This window comes from Hypanus sabinus, chromosome X1 (genome assembly GCF_030144855.1).
Source record: "Hypanus sabinus isolate sHypSab1 chromosome X1, sHypSab1.hap1, whole genome shotgun sequence".
In the NCBI taxonomy this organism is placed as follows: Eukaryota; Metazoa; Chordata; class Chondrichthyes; order Myliobatiformes; family Dasyatidae; genus Hypanus; species Hypanus sabinus.
Window position 1 is genome coordinate 9,642,221 of NC_082738.1, and position 23,728 is coordinate 9,665,948.

At 40.7% G+C, this 23,728-nt stretch overlaps 1 protein-coding gene across 3 annotated transcripts in view; it reads left to right on the top strand.

Annotated features, from left to right (window-relative positions):
* The window catches only part of LOC132384559 (protein TANC2-like), a 764,460-nt gene that overhangs the window by 601,158 nt on the left and 139,574 nt on the right, over positions 1-23,728 (top strand). For all 3 annotated transcript variants that reach the window (XM_059955744.1, XM_059955745.1, XM_059955743.1), the window contains 3 exons: positions 2,908-3,041; positions 16,374-16,605; positions 22,775-22,941. In XM_059955744.1, coding sequence (XP_059811727.1) covers positions 2,908-3,041; positions 16,374-16,605; positions 22,775-22,941 — 533 coding nt within the window. The remainder of the gene's footprint in view (positions 1-2,907; positions 3,042-16,373; positions 16,606-22,774; positions 22,942-23,728) is intronic.

Sequence of the window (23,728 nt, forward strand, 5' to 3'; positions counted from 1 at the left end):
TTCACCACCATTCAGGGCCCCATACAGTCCTTCCAGGTGAGGTGACACTTCACCTGTGAGTCGGCTGGTGTGGTATACTGCGTCCGGTGCTCCCGGTGTGGCCTTTTATATATTGGCAAGATCAGACACAGACTGGGAGACCATTCCGTGGAACACCTACGTTCGGTCCGCCAGAAAAAGCAGGATCTCCCAGTGGCCACACATTTTAACTCCACGTCCCATTCCCATTCTGATATGTCTATCCATGGCTTCCTCTATTGTCAAAATAAATCCAAACTCAGGTTGGAGGAACAACACCTTATATACCGACTGGGTAGCCTCGAACCTGATGGCATAAACATTGACTTCTCTAACTTCCGTTAATGCCCCTCCTCCCCTTCTTACCCCATCCCTGACATATTTAGTTGTTTGCCTGTTCTCCATCTCCCTCTGGTGCTTCCCCCCCCCCCCCCTTTCTTTCTCCCTGGGCCTCCCATCCCATGATCCTTTCCCTTCTCCAGCTCTGTATCACTTTCGCCAATCACCTTTCCAGCTCTTAGCTTCATCCCACCCCCTCCGGTCTACTCCTATCATTTCACATTTCCCCCTCCCCCCACTACTTTCAAATCTCTTACTATCTCTCCTTTTGGTTAGTCCTGACGAAGGGTCTCGGCCCGAAATGTCGACATCACTTCTCCCTATAGATGCTGCCTAGCCTGCTGTGTTCTACCAGCATTTTGTGTGTGTTGTTGTTTGAATTTCCAGCATCTGCATATTTCCTCGTGAGGGCTAAAATCCACCTCTTTTGGAAGCTGGTTTGGATATACATGCAAAATTAGGTTCAATTCTGATTATTGTACTTCAGAAAAGGTTGTGAAGATTTTGGAGCAAACAGAAATACTTTCTAGGATGGCATGTGTTCTTCAGTTACACATATGTTCTAGAGAAAATGACATTGGAATAAGAAAGGCATGGAAGTGTAGATGGGCAAAAAAGTTTAGATGGATGAGCACTGAAGGAGACATGACTGTATACAGCCCTCTGATTCAGCAATGTGAGTGTCAAGCACCCATTTACACTAGAGCTAGTTTATCTTTCCACATTCCCCTTATGTTCCACCTTGGTTCAGCCACTTGCCTACACACCAAGGTCAATGCCTCTATGAATTGTCCCATCAAATATGTCCTTGACATATAGGGAAAGTAGTATATGACAAGCATTTAGGACCCCATATACTTATTATCTCTTTGCTGTGACACTTTCAAAGATTTGTCTCTCTTGGTTCCTAGTCTCTTTAAGGTTTTATGGCCTCTCTGACCAAAGTTACCTTAACATACTTCCACATTGTATTGTTTATGATCAATTAAACTGTTACCCGTTTGTGTTCAGTTTTGGTCGGCCTACTATATATAAAAAAATGAAAAGGGCTCAGAAAAGATTTACAAGATGTTGTCAGTACTTGAGAGACTGAGTTGTAGGGAGAGGTTGGACAGATGAAGACATTTTTCCTTGGAGCATAGGAGACTGAGAGATGAGCAGTCATAATTGCAAGATTTCTGTTTATTTTAAAGTACAAATAAACAATCTAATACTAAGCAAACTAATTAAGGAGCTGAGAAACTATGCTAAGAATTAAATGAATGGCAAAGACAAAAAGTAAAGATGGCTCTTCTGAAAACTCCATCACTTTTATAATGAAATAAGGAAATTTCCTTAGATAGGAATAAACTAGTTAAGAGGCTATATAATGAAACAAATTACATCACATGGGTAATGTGCTAATACTTAGCGAATGAAAAATTAGAAAGGTAATAAACCATTAGTGTATTCTGCCAGTGAGTGAGGATGAACCACCACGTACTCAGTTTGCTAAAAAGTACAAATCTTATAAGAAGTATTATTTTAAAAAAAAGTGGTTTCCAAAATGATCTTATTGAAGTGTATGAAATTGTAATTTGGGGCATAGATAGGACGAATGTGCTCAGTGTTTTTTTTTCAGTGTTGCGGAGTCAAGAACTAGAGGGCATAGGTTTAAAGTTGGGGGGGGGTGTATTTAATAGGAACTTGAGGGGCAGCATTTGACACGGAGGGTATATGGATTGAGCTGTCTCTGGCTGGGTACACAAATAGTAAAGGTTTAAAAGATCATGGGCCGAATGCAGGCAAGTGGGGCTACCTTGGATGGGCATCCTAGTTGGCACGAACTAGCTGGGCTGAAAGACCATTTTCCGTGCTGTATGACTCTTGGAATGCTTTCTTTCCTCCAATCAGGAAAGCATGAAAATGGTGCCCTGTTCAAAGGTCCAATGAAAGTAAAGAAAGCATAAATGCTGCCAGTATGTACGTTGGTGGACCAGTTGGTCTCGAGTGGAGTTCTATTTCATATTGGTGAACTTTGGGTTAATATCTAAATAAGAGCTGGAAATACTCAGCAGCTCAGGAAACAGCTGTGGAGAGAGAAAAAGTGGATCTTTCAAGTTGATGACTTTTCCATAACAATCAGAAGTTAGAAATTGAGTATTTTTGAAGTTGCAGAGAATGGAAAATTGTGGAGAGAAAAAAAAGGGAGCGTGAAATGATCTCAAGTAAAGTGATAGTTGCAGACAAACTCAGATTAATTTATTAAACTGCCTTCAGATATTTTGAGTTGATTTAACTGATTTACTTCTGCTGGTCATGCATGCAGTTCTGAAGTCAAGTGCATGTTGTATGGATTCATCTTTTTGAAACAAATATAATTCCATAATTATGGGAAGTTTGGCCATTATATCTAGTGCATATTGTACTAAGATTTGGGATAGAAATGTTTTGAGAAATCCTTGTACAAAACGCTTGAAAGGAAAAAGAAGATGACATTTCTTGAACTGTATCTTAACAGGACCAACAATTTGTTTTCCTGCTAGACTGGTATTCTTTCTTTTATTGCAGATGTAGAAAGCAACAGAGATTTACCACTTACCCAGCCATCTCAAGGACACCCACCCATTTCTAGTGGAAGCTGCCCAAGCACACCTGAACTCCGTCGACGTCAGGAAGAAGCTATGAAAAGACTGGCCACTCAGGTACAAAGAGGCACGAAATGTGATAGAAATCTAATGCTACCCTTAATGTCGAGCAATTTATGTTTCATATTATTATCAGTTATTTGTCATCTATAATTCAGCTGTATTACATTTAAATTGCACAAATAGATTTATAAACTGTCACATTCTGAAACAAACTTTAATGTGGAAATATTTTGCTTTCTTTATCCTTTCCTTTAGTTTTTCCTCCAAACCTAAAACAATTGGTACATTGAAAAGATGCACATGCACAAGCATTACACATGAAAACTGCACACACTCCCCAGGCGCACATCTGTTGTAATTGAGTTTGCTTTCCATAAGCAGTGACAAGATTCAATGTGCAGCATCATTTCTATGCTATCAAATGTAGTCCTTTGTTTATAGAGAGACAATTCAGGGAAGCATGATTTGCCTGCTATTCACAAAGCCTGCTAGAATGTAGTCCTTTTACATTACTTAGCTAGAGTGGCAATTTGTCCAGTTTGTAAAGTTCTACTCTGCACTTTTTCAATCAGTGATTATTGCATACTGTATACATGTTCGGATAGGCGGAAGTTTCCACTTGCTTCAGAAAGGCAACAATTATACCAGTGCCCGAGAAGAATAATGTGATCTGCCTCAATGACTATTGCTTGGTTGCACTCACACTCAGTGATGAAATGCTTTGAGAGTTTGGTTATGACTAGACTGAACTCTTGCCTCAGCAAGGACCTGGACCCATTGCAATTTGCCTATCGCCACAATAGGTCAATGGCAGATGCAATCTCAATGGCTCTCCACGTGGCTTTAGACCACCTGGACAACAAAAACCCCTACGTCAGGATGCTGTTTATCGACTATAGCTCAGTATTTAATACCATTATTCCCACAATCCTGATTGAGAAGTTACAGAACCTGGGCCTAAGTACCTCCTTTTGTAATTGGATCCTTAACTTCCTAACCGGAAGACCACAATCGTTGCGGATTGGTGATAACATATCCTCCTTGCTGACGATCAACTCTGGCGCACCTCAGGGGTGTGTGCTTAGCCCACTGCTCTACTCTCTGTATACACATGACTGTGTGGTTAGGCATAGCTCAAATAGATAGACAATAGACAATAGGTGCAGAAGTAGACCATTCGGCCCCTCGAGTCTGCACCGCCATTCTGAGATCATGGCTGATCATTCACTATCAATACCCAGTCCCTGCCTTGTCCCCATATCCCTTGATTCCCCTATCCATCAGATATCTATCCAGCTCCTTCTTGAAAGCATCCAGAGAATTGGCCTCCACCGTCTTCCGAGGCAGTGCATTCCACACCTCCACAACTGTCTGGGAGAAGAAGCTCTTCCTCAACTCTGTTTTAAATAACTGACCTCTTATTCTCAATCCATCTGTAATACCATCTGTAAATTTGCTGATGATACAACCGTTGTTGCTAGAATCTCAGATGGAGACGAGGGCGTACAGGAGCGAGATTTGCCAACTAGTGGAGTGGTGTTGCAGCAACAACCTGGCACTCAATGTCAGTAAGGTAAAAGAGCTAATTGTGGACTTCAGGAAGGGTAAGATGAAGGAACACATACCAATCCTCATAGAGGGATCAGAAGTGGAGAGAGTGAGCAGTTTCAAGTTCCTCGGTGTCAAGATCTCTGGTCCCAACATATCAATGTAGTTATAAAGAAGGCAAGACAGTGACTATACTTAATTAGGAGTTTGAAGAGATTTGTTATGTCAACAAAAACACTCAAAAACTTCTATAGATGTACCATTCTGACAGGCTGCTTTACTGTCTTGTATGTGGGGGGGGGGGGGGGGGGAAGGGCTACTGCACAGGACCGAAAGAGCTGCAGAGGGTTATAAATTTAGTCGGATCTATCTTGAATACTAGCTTACAAAGTACCCAAGACATCTTCAAGGTGCGGTGTCTCAGAAAGGAAGCGTCCATTATTAAGGGCCTCCAGCACCCAGGGCATGCCCTATTCTCACTATTACAAACAGGTCGGAGGTACAGAAGCCTGAAGGCACACACTCAGCGATTCAGGAACAGCTTCTTCCCCTCTGCCATCCAATTCCTAAATGGACTTGAACCCGTGAACACTACCTTTTAATATATGTTATTTCTGTTTTTTGCTCATTTTTAAACTATTCAATATATGTATACTGTAATTGATTTATTTATTATTATTATTTTATTTTGTTTTTTATCTTCTATATTATGTATTGCATTGAACTGCTGCTGCTAAGTTAACAAATTTCACGTCACATGCCAGAGATAATAAATCTGATTCTGATATATTTGAACATTTAAAAAATGATTAAACTCTTTATTTGTTCATTCAGTGCCCCTTATTGAACTATGACTTAATAAGTACTGTTTCTTCGATGCAAAAATAAACTAAGACCTTTCATTGCTTCTGCTGGCAACCTTAATAACCACAACAATATCAGATACTACTATTAATTATGTATGACCTTTACTGGGCAGAACGTCCCAAGAATTTGTCCAAATGGTTAATCATAGAGTTGAAACCTTAATCTTAAAGGAGGAAAGAGAGGTAGAGGCAGAGTAATTTTGGAATTTTTGAGTTTATGACCTTGGAAATGCTCAAAGAGGCTAGAGGAGGGCCCTAACCATGGAGAACTTGGGGTAATGTATGAACACAACTTGGTGCCAAGTAGAACTAAGATGACAGTGTTTTGGATTACCTCAAGTTTTAAGAAGGTAAGACGAGGAGGGCAACCATTAGTGAGGTAGAATAGTCAAGCATAGTAATAGCAAAGACCTATGTGACGTTTTCAGCAGTAGGTGATCTGTGGCAGGGGTTCAGCCTAGAGATGTCAGGTAGGTGGGAAGAGGCACGCTTGAAGTCTGGGTGTGAAGCTTAACTTGCGGCCAGATATAGCTCAGTTTCAAATGTTTTTGGGAGAGGGATGTTGCCTGTAGCCAAGGAATGGAGTTAATGACATGATGTTTCTTTGTGAGTGTTCAGATGACCAAATGTCTGCTGTTGTATAAATAGTTTGACAGTGGTCAAGAGAGGCAGCAATGAAGTAGAGTTTTATATTATTAGCATGTGTGTAGGATCTGCGTTTTCAGCTGTTGTTGCCAAAATCAACATGAAAATAGGAGTCAGATTTGTAAGCGGCACCATAGGAAAATATTTGGCATGGAAAGAAAATTCATTACTGATGTTTTTTTCCCTGCTTTATACTCATGGATATTGTAGATAGCTAAAATAAAGAACTGTAATTCTGAACATGTGTCCTAAAGAGAATAGGTGAAAAAAAGCAAATTAGTGAGAATTGCAATGCCTACCTGCCAGCGTAAGACAAAAGTAGTAATACTAAGTTGGCTATAGTATCTGTAGACAAACTGACCAAAGAGAGAATTCAGAAAAAGAATCCTGTAATTAGGCAACTTACCCTAATCAGCTGAAGCAAACAATTTTAAGAGCCATTTGCTGACTGAACTTCTGAAGAAAGCAGAATTGCCAAGATAGGGCGATTACTAACGAAGACATAGTTTTTCTACACTGTCATTTAGGTTTCATTGCATCTTGTGAGGCAAGTCACAATCATGTTATTTCTCAACTCAGTGGGTAATTGGTAGCCCTTTGAAAAGACTCTCAATATCTAGGCCTCCTTGATGAGTTAAATCGACAGCTGGATAGCAACTGTAAAAAATTTAGTCATCAGTGGGAGAAAATAGCTGAATATGGAAACCATGGACAAATATGATAAATAATCCATAATCATTTTGAATTCTCACCTTTTGGTAAATAGCCTCTAATTATTGTGGATGCAGCTATCAAATTTCAGATTTGGCATTTGTCTGCAAAGACCTTTTCCATTTTATTGTAATGTGGCCATTTTAATCAGATTCAAGGAGTTCAGAAGCCTGATGGCAGAAGGTCAAAGAGGATGCTGGATGGATGGGTGGGATCCTTAATAATGCTAAGGGCCCTGCATACGCAGCACTCCTGATAAATGCCCCCCATGGATAGTCCCCTATGATCCTCTCAGTTGTTCTCACAGTCCTTTGCAGGGACTTCCGGCCTGATGCTTGGCTGCTCCCATACTAGATGGAGATGCAGCTTGTCAATGGTGCTTCTGTAAACATAGTTAAGTTGGAAGGTGGGGAGACTTGCCTGCCTCAGTCTTCTTAGGAAGTGGAGGCACTGCTGTGCCTTCTTGTTCAGGGAGGTGATATTAAGGGACCAGGTGAGGTCATCCATGCTGTGAACTCCGAAGAACTTGGTGCACTTAACTCTCTCTACGGTGGAGCCATGTATTCGCGGGGGGGGGGGGGGGGGGTTCTGCACCTTCCTGAGGTCCACAATGATTTCCTTTGTCTTCTCCACATTCAGGGTGAACTTGGTCTTCTCACACCAATCCACCAACTGCTTCACTTCCTGTCTATACTCTGTCTCATCATTAAGCAGTTTTGGGGAAAAATATGATTTTCAGCAATTTCTGCTGGAGATGCAAGTTATTCAGAACTCTTAATACAATTGCATCCAGCTAATGTAAATATATCCAATGTTCCTATTTGTCAATTATTTGTTGTTAATTGTCCTTGATTTGGTTATAGTTTAATGCAGGTTGATGAATTTGATTGGGTCTGCAGATTTGCACTTTTAAGAATGGACAATAGAAACATCTACATTGAAATGTGAAATAAGTCATGTAAATAACTAACCAGGTTACCAATCTTAATATAAAAAAAATGTTAATGTGTCAAGTTTTACAATGTATAGTGTGAAATAGGCTTCTTCAGACACTCGCAGCAATTTTATATATATATAGATAGCCATGTGATAGAATCATCATTATGTGCCATGTCAAAAACATGGGCGATCATGATCTTTCCATGTCTATGACTGTTCTTGGCAAATTCTACAGAAGTGGTTTGTCATTGCCTTCTTTTGGGTAGTGTCGGGTAGTGACCCCAACCATTATCAACACTCTACAGAGATTATCTGCTTGGCATCAGTGGTCACATAACCAGGACTTGTGATATGTACCAGCTGCTCGTACGACCATCCACCACCTATTCCCGTGGCTTCGTATGACCCTGATGGCTAAGCGGGTGCTACACCTTGCCTAATGGTGACTTGCAGGCTGGCAGAAGAAAGGAGTGTCTTACTTTTCCTTTAGTAGAGACCTATCTCCATTACACCGCCCATGCAATAGAATAGGTTAGAAGAAGTACTTAGTTCATAAAAATGGATGGATAAAGCAAAACTGAATATTTTTACACATACAGACAATATTATTTTGTTTACAATCTTGTTTATGCCAAGTCATATTTATAAGCAATGCCTTTTTCAATACCATATTTATATGTAATCGAGTCTAAAATTCAGTTTAGTAGGATGTTGTTGTTGTTACTCTTTGGAGATGCAAGTTGCAATAAACCTATAGAAGTACTAGTAACTTAGACCAACTTTGATTGATGGGCTGACAATGGATATTGGCAAAGGACAAGTAATGGCTTACCAGTATTCAATGCTGCATAAGATGAACCCATGTGCATGTAAAGTAAGGCATGGCAAGGAAGTGCATAATACTTCTGGTCAAGATGACACTGAGCTGTGATCTCCGTCGAGTTTGTGGCTCGGGGTTGGTGGTTTTTTAGTTTGTAGGGCTAATTTTAGAGACAGAGAAAGGAGTTAGGTGTCAGGTTTAGGGTTTCGCAACGGGGATGTGAGGGAGTTAAAAGTCAAGCCATAGTCTGGCCTCCGGTTGACACTTGAAGGCCAATGATGTGGATGCATATGGAAGGACATCAGTGGACGGATGACGGGCAGGCAAGTGTTAAGGATGGAGACCAGCAAGGACATGGGCCATTGGCCTCCCAGGTCAGCAAGTCCCTCTGGGTTGGCAGGTTTCAGCATCGGGGACTCTTGTGGGCAGGGGGCATGATTAGAATGTGAGTTGGCAAGTCTGGAGTTCGAGTTCTGGACTTTGGGGTGAGTCCTGGGTACAGTCCCAATGGTCAAAGCCCAAAGGTCAAGTCCCTGGGTCAGCGGGTCAGTGAGTCCACTAGAGAAATACAAGTCTAAAAGCCTGATGTCTGCAAGTCTGCTGGGGTTAGAGGACTGTGTATGTGTGTGTATGGGTAGGAGGGAGGAAAGTGATTTGTCTTGCTGTTGGTTTGTTGCTGTTGTTCTGTTTTGTGTTGTTCTGCTGACAATTGTGGGCATATGCTATTGTGGAGCCAGAATGTGTGGCGACACTGGTGGGCTGCTTCCAACACATCCTTAGGTTGTGTTGGTTGTTAACAGAAATGACACATTTCACAGTAAGTTTTAATGTGCATGTGGTAAATAAATTATCTGAATCTGAAGACAAAGGGGTTCTCAGGTTATTGCAGGTGACCTTCATCAGCTGTGAAGGACATAGATGGGTAATTTTGCAGATATAGCAGAGTCTTTGGTAATAGGATTCAGAATTTGTCACTCAGCTGAGCAGTCTAAAAAGGCTGATTCAGCCAATATAAGTCACTGCAGTGAGGATAAATGAATAATTATTTGTTCTATGGAATTTGTCTACATCTGACTGAAGGAATAGAAGCAGAAGTAGGCCACTCAGCCCCTTATGCCTGTTCTGTTATCCTAAAACAAAATATGGCTCCTTCTACCGCAGTGCCACCTTACTCTACTATCCCCATGTTGTTTGATTTCTTTCATATCTAATAGCTTAGCAACCATTTTCTGGACAATAATCAGCAACTGTATTTCCTGACATCTTTTTAATTTGATTATATTGCAACTTCTGGCAATATGGAGATACTGTAAATCATTCTCCATTGAAATTTTAGTACGTTGGAGAGAGTGACATTTAAGCAGATATTTCACAGTTGTCAACAATATGTATTCTGTTGAGGAATAGACTCTGCAAGTGCGACAATCTGTCAGTGGCTAATCAAGAAAGTTATGGATGAGTTTCAGAAAATATGGACAATGTTGCAAGGAATTTTTTGCAAGACCAAGCAGGGGATAAAATTGAAACCAAAGGAGGGTGGAGGGTGGCTAGCAAGAAATATAAAAACAGTCAGTAAAGAAGAAAATAGCTAAGGCAAATTCGAGGAAATCTGCAGATGCTGGAAATTCAAACAACGTACACAAAATGCTGGTGGAACACAGCAGGCCAGGCAGCATCTATAAGGAGAAGCACTGTCGACATAGGGTTTCGGACCGAAACGTCGACAGTGCTTCTCCTTATAGATGCTGCCAGGCCTGCTGTGTTCCACCAGCATTTTATGTGTGTCAGATAAGGCAAATGTGGGTTCCTTAACGAATGAGACTGGGGTATTAACAATACATAAGTAATAGTGAAATGGCAGAGATTGTAAACAAATATTTTGTATTAGTCTTCATAATGAAGACTATAAAAGTCTTTATAATGAAGACTCTATAAATTTCCCAATCGAGAATCTGGTGGCAAAAAGAAGGAAAGAATGTAATCACTGTCATTGTAGAACTAATTGGACTAATAACTGACAAGTCCCTTAGGCCTGATGGCCTATGTTCTATGATTTTAAGGAAAGTAACTGGCAAGAAAATTGGTGTATTGATCATGAGCTTCCCAAATTCCATAGCTTATGAAAAGGTCCCAATGGACTAGAATGCTGTAAACACAGCATCCTATTCTGGAAGCAAAGGAGGCAGGAAGCAAGATACTGTAGACCAGTGTATGATCTGTCACGGGCTAAATGCTGAAATCTATTATTCAGAAAAGTACCAGCAGAACATGAAGAAAATAATAATATAAGCAAGCAAGTCAGCACGGTTTGGTGAAAAGCAGATGTTACATAGCAAATTTCTTAAGCCTCTTTGAAAATGCACCATGCAGGGTGGAATGCAACAAAAGAGAGAGGAACAGGTAGATTTGGTGTATTTGGACTTCCGGAATCCTTTCAGTAGTGTGATGTGTTAAGGTTTGGATCTCATGGCATTGGTGGTTAAAAGGTGAGGTTGGATAGAAAATTTGCCAACTAGCAGTAGAGAATAGGGAATCAATGTATCATTTTCAAATTAGTACACTGTAACAAAAGGAATTAGTGCTAGGCTTCAACTATTTCTAACAACAAAAGTGAAGATATATGCAAGTAATTATAAAATAATCCATTTAGGTTCAACAATTGGGCAAAAAAGTAGCAAAATCATCCATTTACATAGTGATATTTTGGTGTTCCTATGCATAAAGTGCAAAGCTTGCAAATAGGTGCAGGAAGTCATTAGATGATTTCTTTTTATATTCACTGTATTTTCTGGCAACATAGAAGGAAGCCAGTTTGGCCTGTCGACTGAATGCCAGCTTATAGAGCAATTCCATTCCATCAAGAATTTAGAGTAGGTTCCTTTATTGGATACAGTATAAAATGCAGGAAATCATTACAACATATAGAGAGAATAATGAGACTGCACCTGGAGTACTGTGTATAGCATTGGATTCTTAATTTAAGGATGTATGCTTAGTTCAGAGAAGCTTCAGTAGTTTGATTCCTGAGCTGAAGATGTTGTCTTAAGAGAATGAGTCTGTGCCTTGGAGTTTAAAAGAATAAAGGATGAACTCAGTGAAACAAAATATTCTGAGTAGGCTCAATGGTTAAAAAATGTTTACCATTATGGGGAATCAGAAACATGGACATAGTTTAAGAATAGGGATGAGCAACAATTCTTTTGTCTTTGGAACTCTAAACCCTAAAGAATTGAAATATTGAATATTTTCACTGCTGAAGTAGATTTTTGTTCAATGAGGAGAAGAGGGTTATGTAGAAAAAGTGAAGCTAAAGCCAAACTCAGATCAGTCATCAGCTTATTAAATGATGGAGCTGGCTTCCTCCCCCTCCTCTTCCTCCTCCTCCTTATGTTTTATTCAAAATACAATATTTGTTATTTCTTGACATTTCCATTTTTATTTTCCTGCCTTTCAAATGCTACTTTATGCAACACTTTCATGCTAATATTCATAGTGACTGCATCATACAGCTGAGAAATAGGCTTCAGCCCACTGAGTCTGTGCCGGCCATCAAACAAACATTTATACTAATCCTACACGAATCCTATTTTCGTCTCCTCTCATACCTATAGAATCCTCCAGAATATTTTTTGGGAATATTTTAGAATTTTCTCCATTTTAAAAAATTAAATCTCAAGGACATCAATGTATAGAGCATTACAAGTTTGCAGTTAATGTAAAAAGCAGCCCTATTGTTTGACAATAAGGACGGAAGCTTTAGACTGCAAGAGGATTTAGATGCCCTGGTTTGTTGGGTAAATTAAATTTAATTCAAAAAAGGTATTGCACTTCTTCAAATGCTTCATAGTACAGGACTATAGAGTAGTTGATAGCATATTGAGAATTGTTGAGAAATCAAATGACGTTGGAGAGAATGCCCATGGATCCTCTGGGACACATTGGTAAGCTGGTTATAAGGGCATATGTGATGATACTCTGTAATTAATCTGCAATTGAACAATCTTGGTAAAAAGTAATAGTTGTCTGACCACCATCATCTGCTAGCCTTTTGTCACTGCACTTCAGGAATGTGTGAAAATCTAAGAAGGGGTGCAGAAAATCTTTATTAGACAGGTTCCAGGAGCTAGGCATTTCAGTTGCTTTGATAGATTGAAGAAACCTTTAGCAAAGAGACTGAGAGGAGATTTGATGGAGTGTGCAAATTCATGACAGGTTTAGATTAGTAAATAAAACAGTTCCATTTAACAAATAGTCTAAGGAAGCACATATTTAATGTGATGGATAGAAATTGCAAGGGATCTGTGAGGAAAAAGGTACTTATATGGAGTGGTGTGCACAAACTGCTGGAGTAACTCAGTGAACCAGGCAGCATCTATGGAAAAGAGTAAACAGTTGGATGTTTTGGGTCCAAAATCCTTCAGCAGGACTGGAGAAAAGAAGATAAGGAGTAGATTTCAAAGGTAGAGTGAGGAGAAGGAGAAACACAAGGTGATAGGTGAAACTGGGTGAGGGAGGAGTGAAGTAAAGAGCTGGGAAGTTGATTGGTGAAAGAGGTACCGGGCTGGAGAAGGGGGAATCTGATAGGAGAGGACAGAAGGACATGGGGGAAAAAAGGGGGAGGAGCATCAGAGGGAGGTGATGGGCAGGCAAAGAGGTAAGGTGAGTGAGCCAGCACGTCCCTTCCTTTTCTCGATCTCTCTGTCTCCATCTCTGGAGGCAGTTTACCTACTGATGTCCATTATAAACCCACGGGACTCCAGTTAACCTAGACCATACCTCTTCCTACCCTGTTACTTATAAAAACGCCATCCCTTTCTCCATCTCTGCCACATCTGCTCTCAGAATGAGGCTTTTCATTCCAGAACAAAGGAGATGTCCTCCTTTTTTAAAGAAAGGGGCTCCCCTTCCTCCACCATCAACACTGCCCTCAACTGCATCTCTTCCATTTCATGCACGTCTGCCCTCACCTAATCCCCCCACCATCCTACTAGGAATACAGTTCCTCTTGCCCTCACTTACCACCCTACCAGGCTCCGTGTCCAACACATAATTCTCCGTAACTTCTGCCACCTCCAATGGGATCCCATCACCAGGCACGTCTTTCAGTTTTCTGTGGGGATCACTCCCTCTCCACTGATCTCCTTGCACTTATCCTTGCAAGTGGAACAAATGCTACAGCTGCCCCTCACTACCATTCAGGGCCCCAAACAGTCCCTCCAGGTGAGGTAACACTTCAGCTGTGGGTTTGTTGGGGTCATATACTGTATCCTGTGCTCCCGGTGTGGCCTCCTATATGTCGGGGAGACCCGACATAGATTGGGAGACTCCTTCTTCGAACACCTAAGCTCCATCTGCCAGAAGAAGTGGGATCTCCCAGTGGCCACCCATTTTAATTCCACTTCCCTTTCCCATTCCGATATGTCAATCCATGACCTCCTCTTCTGTCGTGATGAGGCCATACTCGGGTGGGAGGAGGAACACCTTATATTCCATCTGGGTAGCCTCCAACCTGATGGCATAAACATCGATTTCTCAAACTTACAGTAATTGCCCACCCCAATCACTATTCTCCATCTCCTTTTTGCTTGCCTATGGTGCTCCACCTCCCTTTTCTTTCTTCCATGGCCTTCTGTCCTCTCTTATAAGACTCCTCCATCTCCAGCCCTGTATCTCTTTCATCAATCAACTTCCCAGCTCTTGACTTCACCCTCCTGGTTTCACCTATCACCTTGTTTTTCTCTCTCCCTTCCCCCCACCTTTTAAATCTACTCCTTTACCTTTTCTCCTTGGAGCTACAGAGGATGAGAGGTAACCTGATAGAGGTGTATAAGATGATGAGAGGCATTGATCATGTGGATAGTCAGAGGTTTTTTCCCAGGGCTGAAATGGCTAGCACAAGAGGGCATAGTTTTAAGGCACTTGGAAGTAGGTACAGAGGAGATGTCAGGGTAAGTTGTTTTACGCAGAGAGTGGTGAGTGCGTGGAATGGGCTGCCGGTGTCGGTGGTGGAGGTGGAAACGATAGGGTCTTTTAAGAGGCACCTGGATAGGTATATGGAGCTTAGAAAAATAGAGGGCAATGGGAAACCCTATGTAATATCTAAAGTAAGTACATGTTCGGCACAGCATTGTGGGCCAAAGGGCCTGTATTGTGCTGTAGGTTTTCTATGTTTCTATGTTTCCTCATCTTTTTTTGCCCAGTCCTGCTGAAGGGTTTCGGCCTGAAATGTCAACTGTACTCTTTTCCATAGATGCTGCCTGGGCCTCCTGAGTTCCTCCAGCACTTTGTGTGTGTTGCTTCAATTTCAAGCATCTGCAGGTTTTCTCTTGTTTGATATATGAAGTGGTCATCATATATGAAACATGCTTCCTGTAAGAATGGCAGATGTGGTTGATCAGGTTGCGTCCTTCCCTTTCACCTCTACACTGGCTATCTCCCCTTTGTACTGTCAGTCCTGAAGGAGAGTCTGAGCTCAAAATGTCAACTATCCCTTGGCATCCAGCATTTTTATTTCTTGATTTTGAGAAGGGAACTGGTTAGCCATATGATAGAATATAATTTCTTGGGCTACAGGGAAAGAGTGGGTGAAATGGATATGTGGAAAATATGCAAAGAAGAGGTTGCACAGACTTAAGTATAATCTCAATTGGCTGAATGGTGATTTCCTGCATATGATGATTGTGATTCTGAAGTTTATGATTAGCACACTGCCTGAATGACACATTAGTCAGAAAATGATTTACCATAAAATGTGCATTTCTTGTTTCCTAATGTCACTCCTGATTTTCATATTGTTTAAATGCTAACAATCAGTCATGCTCTCTTGTACACAAACATACACAGTTTACCTTTGTATCAGAAATATATGGAGCCACTGATACAGTAAATTAATCTCAATATTCTCTCACCTATTGGATCAGTGCTTGAATCTAGTAGAGGCATGAGTGGTGATTTACTGGGTGACTATAGGTGGCGTTTCTGCCTGCTGTGCTTTGGTCTTTAGTACAATGCTTGTAGAGCCCATTCATAGTAAATGTCATCCACAGAAAAATACTTCCCATATTTCTCAACAATTCACTTAGATCAGAACTGACAAGTTGCAATATCAGGATGTTACAGCGCTCCTTTGCCACAGCATGATTAGCAAGAAATATTATTTTTCGTTTGGTGCTTGAAATTAAACCAAAAAGCTCAGTAAGATTGAGCTTTTGCAATGTGAGAAGAAAACTTTAAATCTTATATTTAGTTAACCAGCATTCAGTTTTATATTCCTTTTGCCAATCACCTTTCCAGCTCTTAGCTTCATCTCACCCCCTCCGGTCTTCTATCATTTCGTATTTCTCCCTCCCCCTCCTACTTTCAAATCCCTTACTATCTTTCCTTTCAGTTAGTCCTGACGAAGGGTCTCACCCCAAACGTCGACAGTGCTTCTCCCTATAGATGCTGCCTGGCCTGCTGTGTTCCACCAGCTTTTTGTGTGTGTTGCTTCAGTTTTAAAATTGTGATGCTTTATTTCATGAATGTATGCAAGCATTTTGGAAGCACAGCAAAGCAAATAGATGAATTGCATTTTCAGAAGAAATGTTGAAATCTAATGACAAAAGTGTATTGGTTATATACTATATTTGTATGGTTTCAGGATAGATGCACTGCTAGATCCCATGAGGATCAAGAGTAAGTTATTTCCTGCCATGCAGCTTTTTGTTCCAGAATGATTTTTTTCAAGTATAAAGTTTAAGGTCAAATTGGAAATAAAAATTGGCATTTATTTCAGATTTTGGCCATTTCAGTGATTTTTTGGTCAACTGAGGAATTGACTGAAAGTTTGAAACCTGCTTATTGAGCTTCTCTTTCTAGGTGGTGGCCTACCATTATTGCCAAGCAGACAATGCCTACACCTGCCTAGTTCCAGAGTTTGTACACAACGTGGCAGCTCTCCTTTGCCGATCACCCCAACTTGTTGCCTATAGGGAGCAGCTACTGCGCGAACCACATTTACAGAGTATGCTCAGCTTGCGTTCCTGTGTTCAAGATCCTATTGCATCATTTAGAAGAGGAGTCCTGGAACCCCTTGACAATTTGCGTAAAGGTAGGTCAAGTTTTGAAAGTGCCAAGCAATTCTCTTTCACGGTTTTGTGAAGTACTGCAGAATAGTCGGGGGGGGGCAGGGTAGAAACTCAGTTTGTAATAATTTATTTTAACTATGTTTCACAAGCAACAGTTGTCAAATGCTTTACTGTAAATGGAAAATTAAATTGGATGTAAACAGAGCTGTTTCTTGTACTTTCTGGGAAGCTATGATGAAGCTGTGTAGCTTGTTATGTCACCTGAGTTGGTATTCAATTTGGAAGCATATACAGATATACAAATCCCATTTCCAGAAAAGTTGGGATATTTTCCAAAATGCAATAAAAACTAAAATCTGTGATATGTTAATTCACGTGAACCTTTATTTAACTGACAAAAGTACAAAGAAAAGATTTTCAATAGTTTTACTGACCAACTTAATTGTATTTTGTAATTATACACAAATTTAGAATTTGATGGCTGCAACACACTCAACAAAAGTTGGGATAGAGGCATGTTTACCATTGTGTTACATCACCTTTCCTTTTAATAACACTCTTTAATTGTTTTGGAACTGAAGATACTAATTGTAGTAGATTTGCAATTGGAAATTTTGTCTATTCTTGCTTGATATAAGACTTCAGCTGCTCAACAGTCCATGGTCTCCGTTGTCTGATTCTCCTCTTCATGATGCGCCATACATTTTCAATAGGAGATAGATCTGGACTGGCAGCAGGCCAGTCAAGCACACGCACTCTGTGTCTACAAAGCCACGCTGTTGTAGCCCGTGCAGAATGTGGTCTGGCATTGTCCTGCTGAAATAAGCATGGACATCCCGGGAAGAGACGTTGCCTTGATGGCAACATATGTCTCTCTAAAATCCTAATATACACCTCAGAGTCAATGGTACCTTCACATACATGCAACTCACCCATGCCGTGGGCACTGATGCACCCCCCTACCATCACAGATGCTGGCAATTGCACCTTTCGCTGATAACAATCAGGATGGACGTTTTCATCTTTGGCATGGAGAACTTGATGCCCGTTTTTTCCGAAAACTAGCTGAAATGTGGACTCATCTGACCACAGCACACGGTTCCACAGTCTTTTGGTCCATCTGAGATGAGCTCGGGCCCAGAGAACTCGCCGGCGTTTCTGCATAGAGTTGATGTACGGCTTCCTCCTTGCGTAATACAGTTACATTTCTGGATGCAGCAACGGACTGTGTTAAGTGACAATGGTTTTCTGAAGTACTCCCGAGCCCAGGTGGCTATAATTGTCACAGTAGCATGACAGTTTCTTAGGCAGTGCTGCCAGAGGGCTCGAAGATCACGCGCATTCAACTGTGGTTTCTGACCTTGCTCTTTACGCACTGAGATGTCTGTGAATTCTCTGAATCTTTTCACAATATTATATACTGTAGATGTTGAAAGACCTAAATTCTCTGCAATCTTGCGTTGGGAAATGTTCCCTTTGAACTGACTAACAATTCTCTCACAAATTTTGGCACAAAGGGGTGAGCCACGGCCCATTCTTGCTTGCAAAGACTGAGCCTTTGATGGACGATACTTTTATACCCAGTCATGATACCTCACATGCTACCAATTAGTCTGCTTAATGTGGAGTCTTTCCAAACTGGTGTTACTTGAATATTCTGTGGACTTTTCAATCTTATTTTAACTCTGTCCCAATTTTTGTTGAGTGTGTTGGAGCCATCAAATTCTAAATTTGTGTATAATTACAAAATACAATTAAGTTGGTCAGTAAAACTATTGAAAATCTTTTCTTTGTACTTTTGTCAGTTAAATAAAGGTTCACATGAATTAACATATCACAGATTTTTGTTCTTATTGCATTTTGGAAAATATCCCAACTTTTCTGGAAATGGGGTTTGTAGAAATAACAAGGTACTTAGGAATGTGTGCAGTTCAGTTTTCCTGGGACAAGAGTCTGAATCTAGCTCTTTGGGCTCAAATTTTGTTCCTACTGCTGATGCTTGACTGAATTAAAATGTGTAATGTCTTTTCATTCTGGTTGATTTCATCCCGATTTACAATTTTTCACAATTTACTCACACATAATCTCATTCAGCTAGCAGGATGACTCATGAAATGTCACTTTAGCAGACTGGAATAACATGTTAATGTTGCGCAGTCGGGCTCAATGTTGGTATAACAGCAGTTTGCCTCAAACTTCTGCTCAAGTGAAAATGTAACATTAACATTTGTAGAAATGAAAAAAAAAATGCTCTACTCCTTTATATTGGTATTGCCATGGTTGACAGTTCAAATCTTTAATTTATAAAATCTTACTTTTAGTAAGGTGTTCAATTAAATTCTGTCTTCTTTAATACATTTTCCCCAGTCATGATAAATAACAGTGGTCGCATTCTGCCATTAAATGTCATTTCACACTCCATATATGGCCAGTAGTTCCAGTAGCAAAGTACTTGGAAGCTGTGTCTAAGTCTGTTGAAAGAATTACAATAGTTTGCTTTTATAATAGCTGGCTTGCTTTTTATAAAATGGAAGATGATTGGTTTGAGACTTGCTCAGTCTTGAGCAACATTTGAGTTTCTTTACATTTTCCTTAGGTATTTATATATGTTCAGGAATCTAAGATCCCAAACAGTATTATGCATACATAATAGTTGTTAGTATTCATTGTGGCACAAGAAAGTTCATTTATTGTGGTAATTCTCAAGCATCATGTTAATAACTATGAAGCGTCTAATAACTGTGTGATGGTCTATTGAACTGAAGTACTGGAGTAATCTTCTGCCAAGGTTTACATATATCTGTTAGCAGAAAGAACTGTAACCTGTTTTTTCCTGAGAAAACGCTGAAGCAAAGTACTGAACATGGGACATGGGTACTGCCTTATTGGATTCTCACAGAGCGATATGAACTTACACAGATACCTGTCTTTCGGGTGGGAAATTCTGCCATTGTACTCAAAGCAGGTTAATCTGGTGCACATACAGTGGGGACCCTTGGAATGTATAGCAGAAATTGATTGCTGGACCAAAGATACATAAAGCTTTTAATTTGATTTAATTCAATTAGATTAAATGTTTTTAATATGTGTGCATATGTACTTGAAGTTATACATTTCTTTAAAAGTAATCAGATTTTAAGTCCTGAGTGATATTTGAGTGTCTGTGACATTCACGGAAGTTCATAACATTGACAGCTTTGACAGCCAGTGAGTTTCCTAGGGGTGAACTGTGCTGTTAGTTGTTAAAACTATTGTGTAAATGCAGGCAGACTCATACAAGGAGTTGCTGATATGATCTTGGATTATGTCAACACACCAGAATCTATGCTTTCAGCTGTAGACCATGGCATGGCCTTTGAGGAAATATGCAGAATAACCCAGAGTGGAGATGACCAGTGATCTCAGGGCAATGGAAGATCATTCACAATCGTAGAGTAGTATAGACATACAACAAGAAATGTGCCCTTCGGCCAGCAAATCAGCGCCTATTCACACTATTCCATTTGTTCTCCCTACATCACATCAGCTTCCCCAGTTCTGCCCAAGAGGGGAAATTTACAGTTGCTGTATAACCTACTAGCTACATATCTTTGAACATGTACTCAGACACGCCAAAGGTCAGGATGAAACCCGAGTTGATGGTACTCTGAGACACCCCACTGTGCTGTCCCAATATTTTTTGGCCTCAACATCAGTAGATTGCTCAAATCAATAACAACAGACATTCTTCTGAATAGAAATGAAATGAAATGCATTGCAAAATAATCCCTTCTTTCTTGGTGAATTTAAATAATTACCTGCTTTCTGTAGATTGTGATTACCCAAGTACCAGAGGATTGGAGGGTTGCAAATGTTGTTCCCTTGTTTAAGAAAGAGAGATAACTCAGGAAATTATAGACCAGTGAGTCTAACTTCAGTGGTGGGCAAGTTGTTGTAGAAGATCCTGAGAGGCAGGATTTATGAGCATTTGGAGAGACATAATCTGAATAGGGATCGTCAGCATCGCTTTGTCAAGGGCAGCCTGATTGAATTCTTTGAGGATGTAACAAAACACATTGATGAAGGTAGAGCAGTGGATATAGTGTATATGGATTTCAGTAAGGCATTTGATAAGGTTCCCCATGCAAAGCTCCTTCAGAAAGTAAAGAGGCACGAGGTCCAAGAAGATCTTGCTTTGTGTATCCAGAATTGGCTTGCCCACAGAAGGCAAAGAGTGGTTGTAGATGAGTCATATTCTGCATGGAGGTCGGTGACCAGCGGTGTTCTGCAGGGATCTGTTCTGGGACCACTACTCTTCGTGATTTTTATAAATGACCTGGATGAAGAATTAGAAGGGTGGGTTAGTAAGTTTGCTGATGACACAAAGATTGGAGGTGTTGTGGATAGTCTGGAGGGTTATCAGACGTTACAGCGGGACTTTGATAGGATGCAGAACTGGGCTGAGATGTGGCAGATGGACTTCAACCCAGATAAATGTGAAGTGGTTCATTTTGGTTTCTGAGGTTTTAAAGGTGTATTTAATATCAGAGAAATGTATACAATATACATCCTGAAATATTTTTTCTTCCCAACCATCCAGAAAAACAGGAGTACCCCCAAAGAATGAATGAGAGTTAAGTGTTAGAAACCCGAAGTCCCCCCCCAGCTCCCCTCCCTCCTGTGTGTAAGCAGCAGCAAAGCCACGATCCCCCCTTCCCCCACTGGCAAAAAGCATCAATGCCCCCCGCTGAGCACTCAAGCGTGAGCAAAGCAACAGCAAAGACACAGACTTGTAGTTACCCCAAGGTCTACTCATTCACCCGGTATTTGACATACCACAGTGTGTCTGTCTCTCTCTCCCTCTCTCACCTCCCCCCCCCAATAAGGGAGAAAGAGGTGTCTCCTTTTCACAGCGAGAGAGGAGATATAACAAACAACCCGCTGGTTTATGATGTTAAAAGTCCATTGTGTCGCTTTTTTAGAGCTCTGTGCCCATAGATCTCAGGTCTCTGGGCATACAGCCAGAGATCTTTCGTCTCCAACGACGCACCGATCTCCTGAAGAGGCATCAACCTCTGATCCCCCCAGTCTCCAGAGCCATGAAATCTCGGTCTCCGAAGGAGTGAAGCTCTTAGGTCAAGCTCTTGGCATGCCGAACAATGGCCATTCATGAAACCCCGAGAGTGGGTCCCATTCCTTCAAAGAACCATAGTCAGTGTGTAATTCCAGGTCAGGGTCTTCAAAAGAGCCCTGAAAGGGAAAAATAAAGATACTAAAAATGGAAATAAAGCTGTTTTTGAAGATGCAAGCTAAAGAGTTGCCATTAGGCGCCATTAATCCTCCTAAGCTCCTCCCATTTGGTAGGTCCAGTTCGAAGACAGAATATAATATAAATGGTAAGACTCTTGGCAGTGTGGAGGATCTGAGAGATCTTGGGGTCCATGTTGATAGGACACTCAAAGCTGCTGCGCAGGTTGACAGTGTTGTTAAGAAGGCGTATGGTGTGTTGGTATTAATCAACTGTGGGATTGAATTCAAGAGCTGTGAGGTAATGTTACAGCTATATACGACCTTGGTCAGACCCCACTTGGAGTACTGTGTTCAGTTCTGGTCACCTCACTACAGGAAGGATATGAATACTATGGAGAGAGAGTGCAGAGGAGATTTACAAGGATGTTGCCTGGATATCAGAATAGGTTGAGTGTACTTGGCCTTTTCTCTTTGGAGCGAAGGAGAATGAGAGGTGACCTGACAGAGGTGTATAAGATGATGAGGAGCATTGATCATGTGGATAGCCAGAGGCTTTTTCCCAGGGCTGAAATGGCCAACAGGAGGGGGCTTAATTTTAAAGTGCTTGGAAATGGGTACCGAAGGGATATCAGGGGTAAGTTTTTCACACAGCCAGCAGATGTGGTGGAAACAGATACAATTGGGTCTTTTAAGAGCCTCTTAGATAGGTACATGGAGCTTAGAAAAATAGGGGGCTATGCAGTAGGGAAACTCTCAGCAGATTTTAGAGTAGGTTACATGGTCGGTACAACATTGTGGTCTGAAGGGTCTGTAATGTTCTGTAAATTTCTATGTTCTATGTTGAACAAAATGTCATTTTAAAATTATTTTTGCAAGTCAAAAGCATATATCTGGAATTTCAAAACTATTTTTTACTTAAAGATCAATATGACAAGTTACAGGTTTTGTTTTTTTTCTTTTCAGAACGAAAAATTGCCGATGAAGATTTCATTGTCTTAATTGATGGGCTGAATGAAGCAGAGTTTCACAAACCAGATTATGGGGACACGATTGTATCATTTCTCACTAAAATGATTGGAAAGTTCCCATCATGGCTGAAGTTGATAGTGACAGTTCGCACAACTCTGAAGGTATGTTTAATTAATTAGCAGTACATAAAAACATACAATTTAAGAGTAGGAGCAGATGACTCAGCCTTTTATTTGCTCTCATTTTGAAGTGGCTACACAGGTCAATAAGGTGGTCAAGAAGGTATATGGCATGCTTGCCTTTATTAGTTGAGGCATTGAGTTCAGAAGTCAAGAGTTTATGTTGCAACTTTATAAAACTCTAGTTAGGCCACATCTGGAGTATTGCATACAATTCTGGTCACCCCACTATAGGGAGGATGTTGAGGCTTTGGAGAAGGTGCAGAAGAGGTTTACCAGGATGCTCCCTGTATGTGCTATGACGAGAAGTTGGACCAACTTGGGTTGTTTTCTCTGGAGCAGGGGATGCTGAGGGGAGATTTGATAGAGCTTTATAAGATTATAAGTAGAGAGCATCTTTTTTCAAGGGTTGAAATGTCTCATACCAGAGGACATGCATTTAAGGTGAAAGGGGGCAATTTCAAAGGAGATGTGAGAGGCAATTTTATTTACACAGAGAGTGGTGGGTGCTTGGAATGATGGTACAGGCAGAAACATAGAGACATCTAGATAGGCTCATGAATATGAAGAAAATGGAAACATATGAGCATTATGCAGGCAGAAGAAAATAGTTTAGTTTGCCGTTTGATTACTAATTTAATTGGGTTGGCACAACATTGTAGACCAAAGGGCCTATCCCTGTTCTATGTTCCAAAAGAGAGTAAAACCAGCTATACTTTCATTCAAAGTATCTATGTGCAGACTTCTGATGACTCTTATGTTTGTGCAT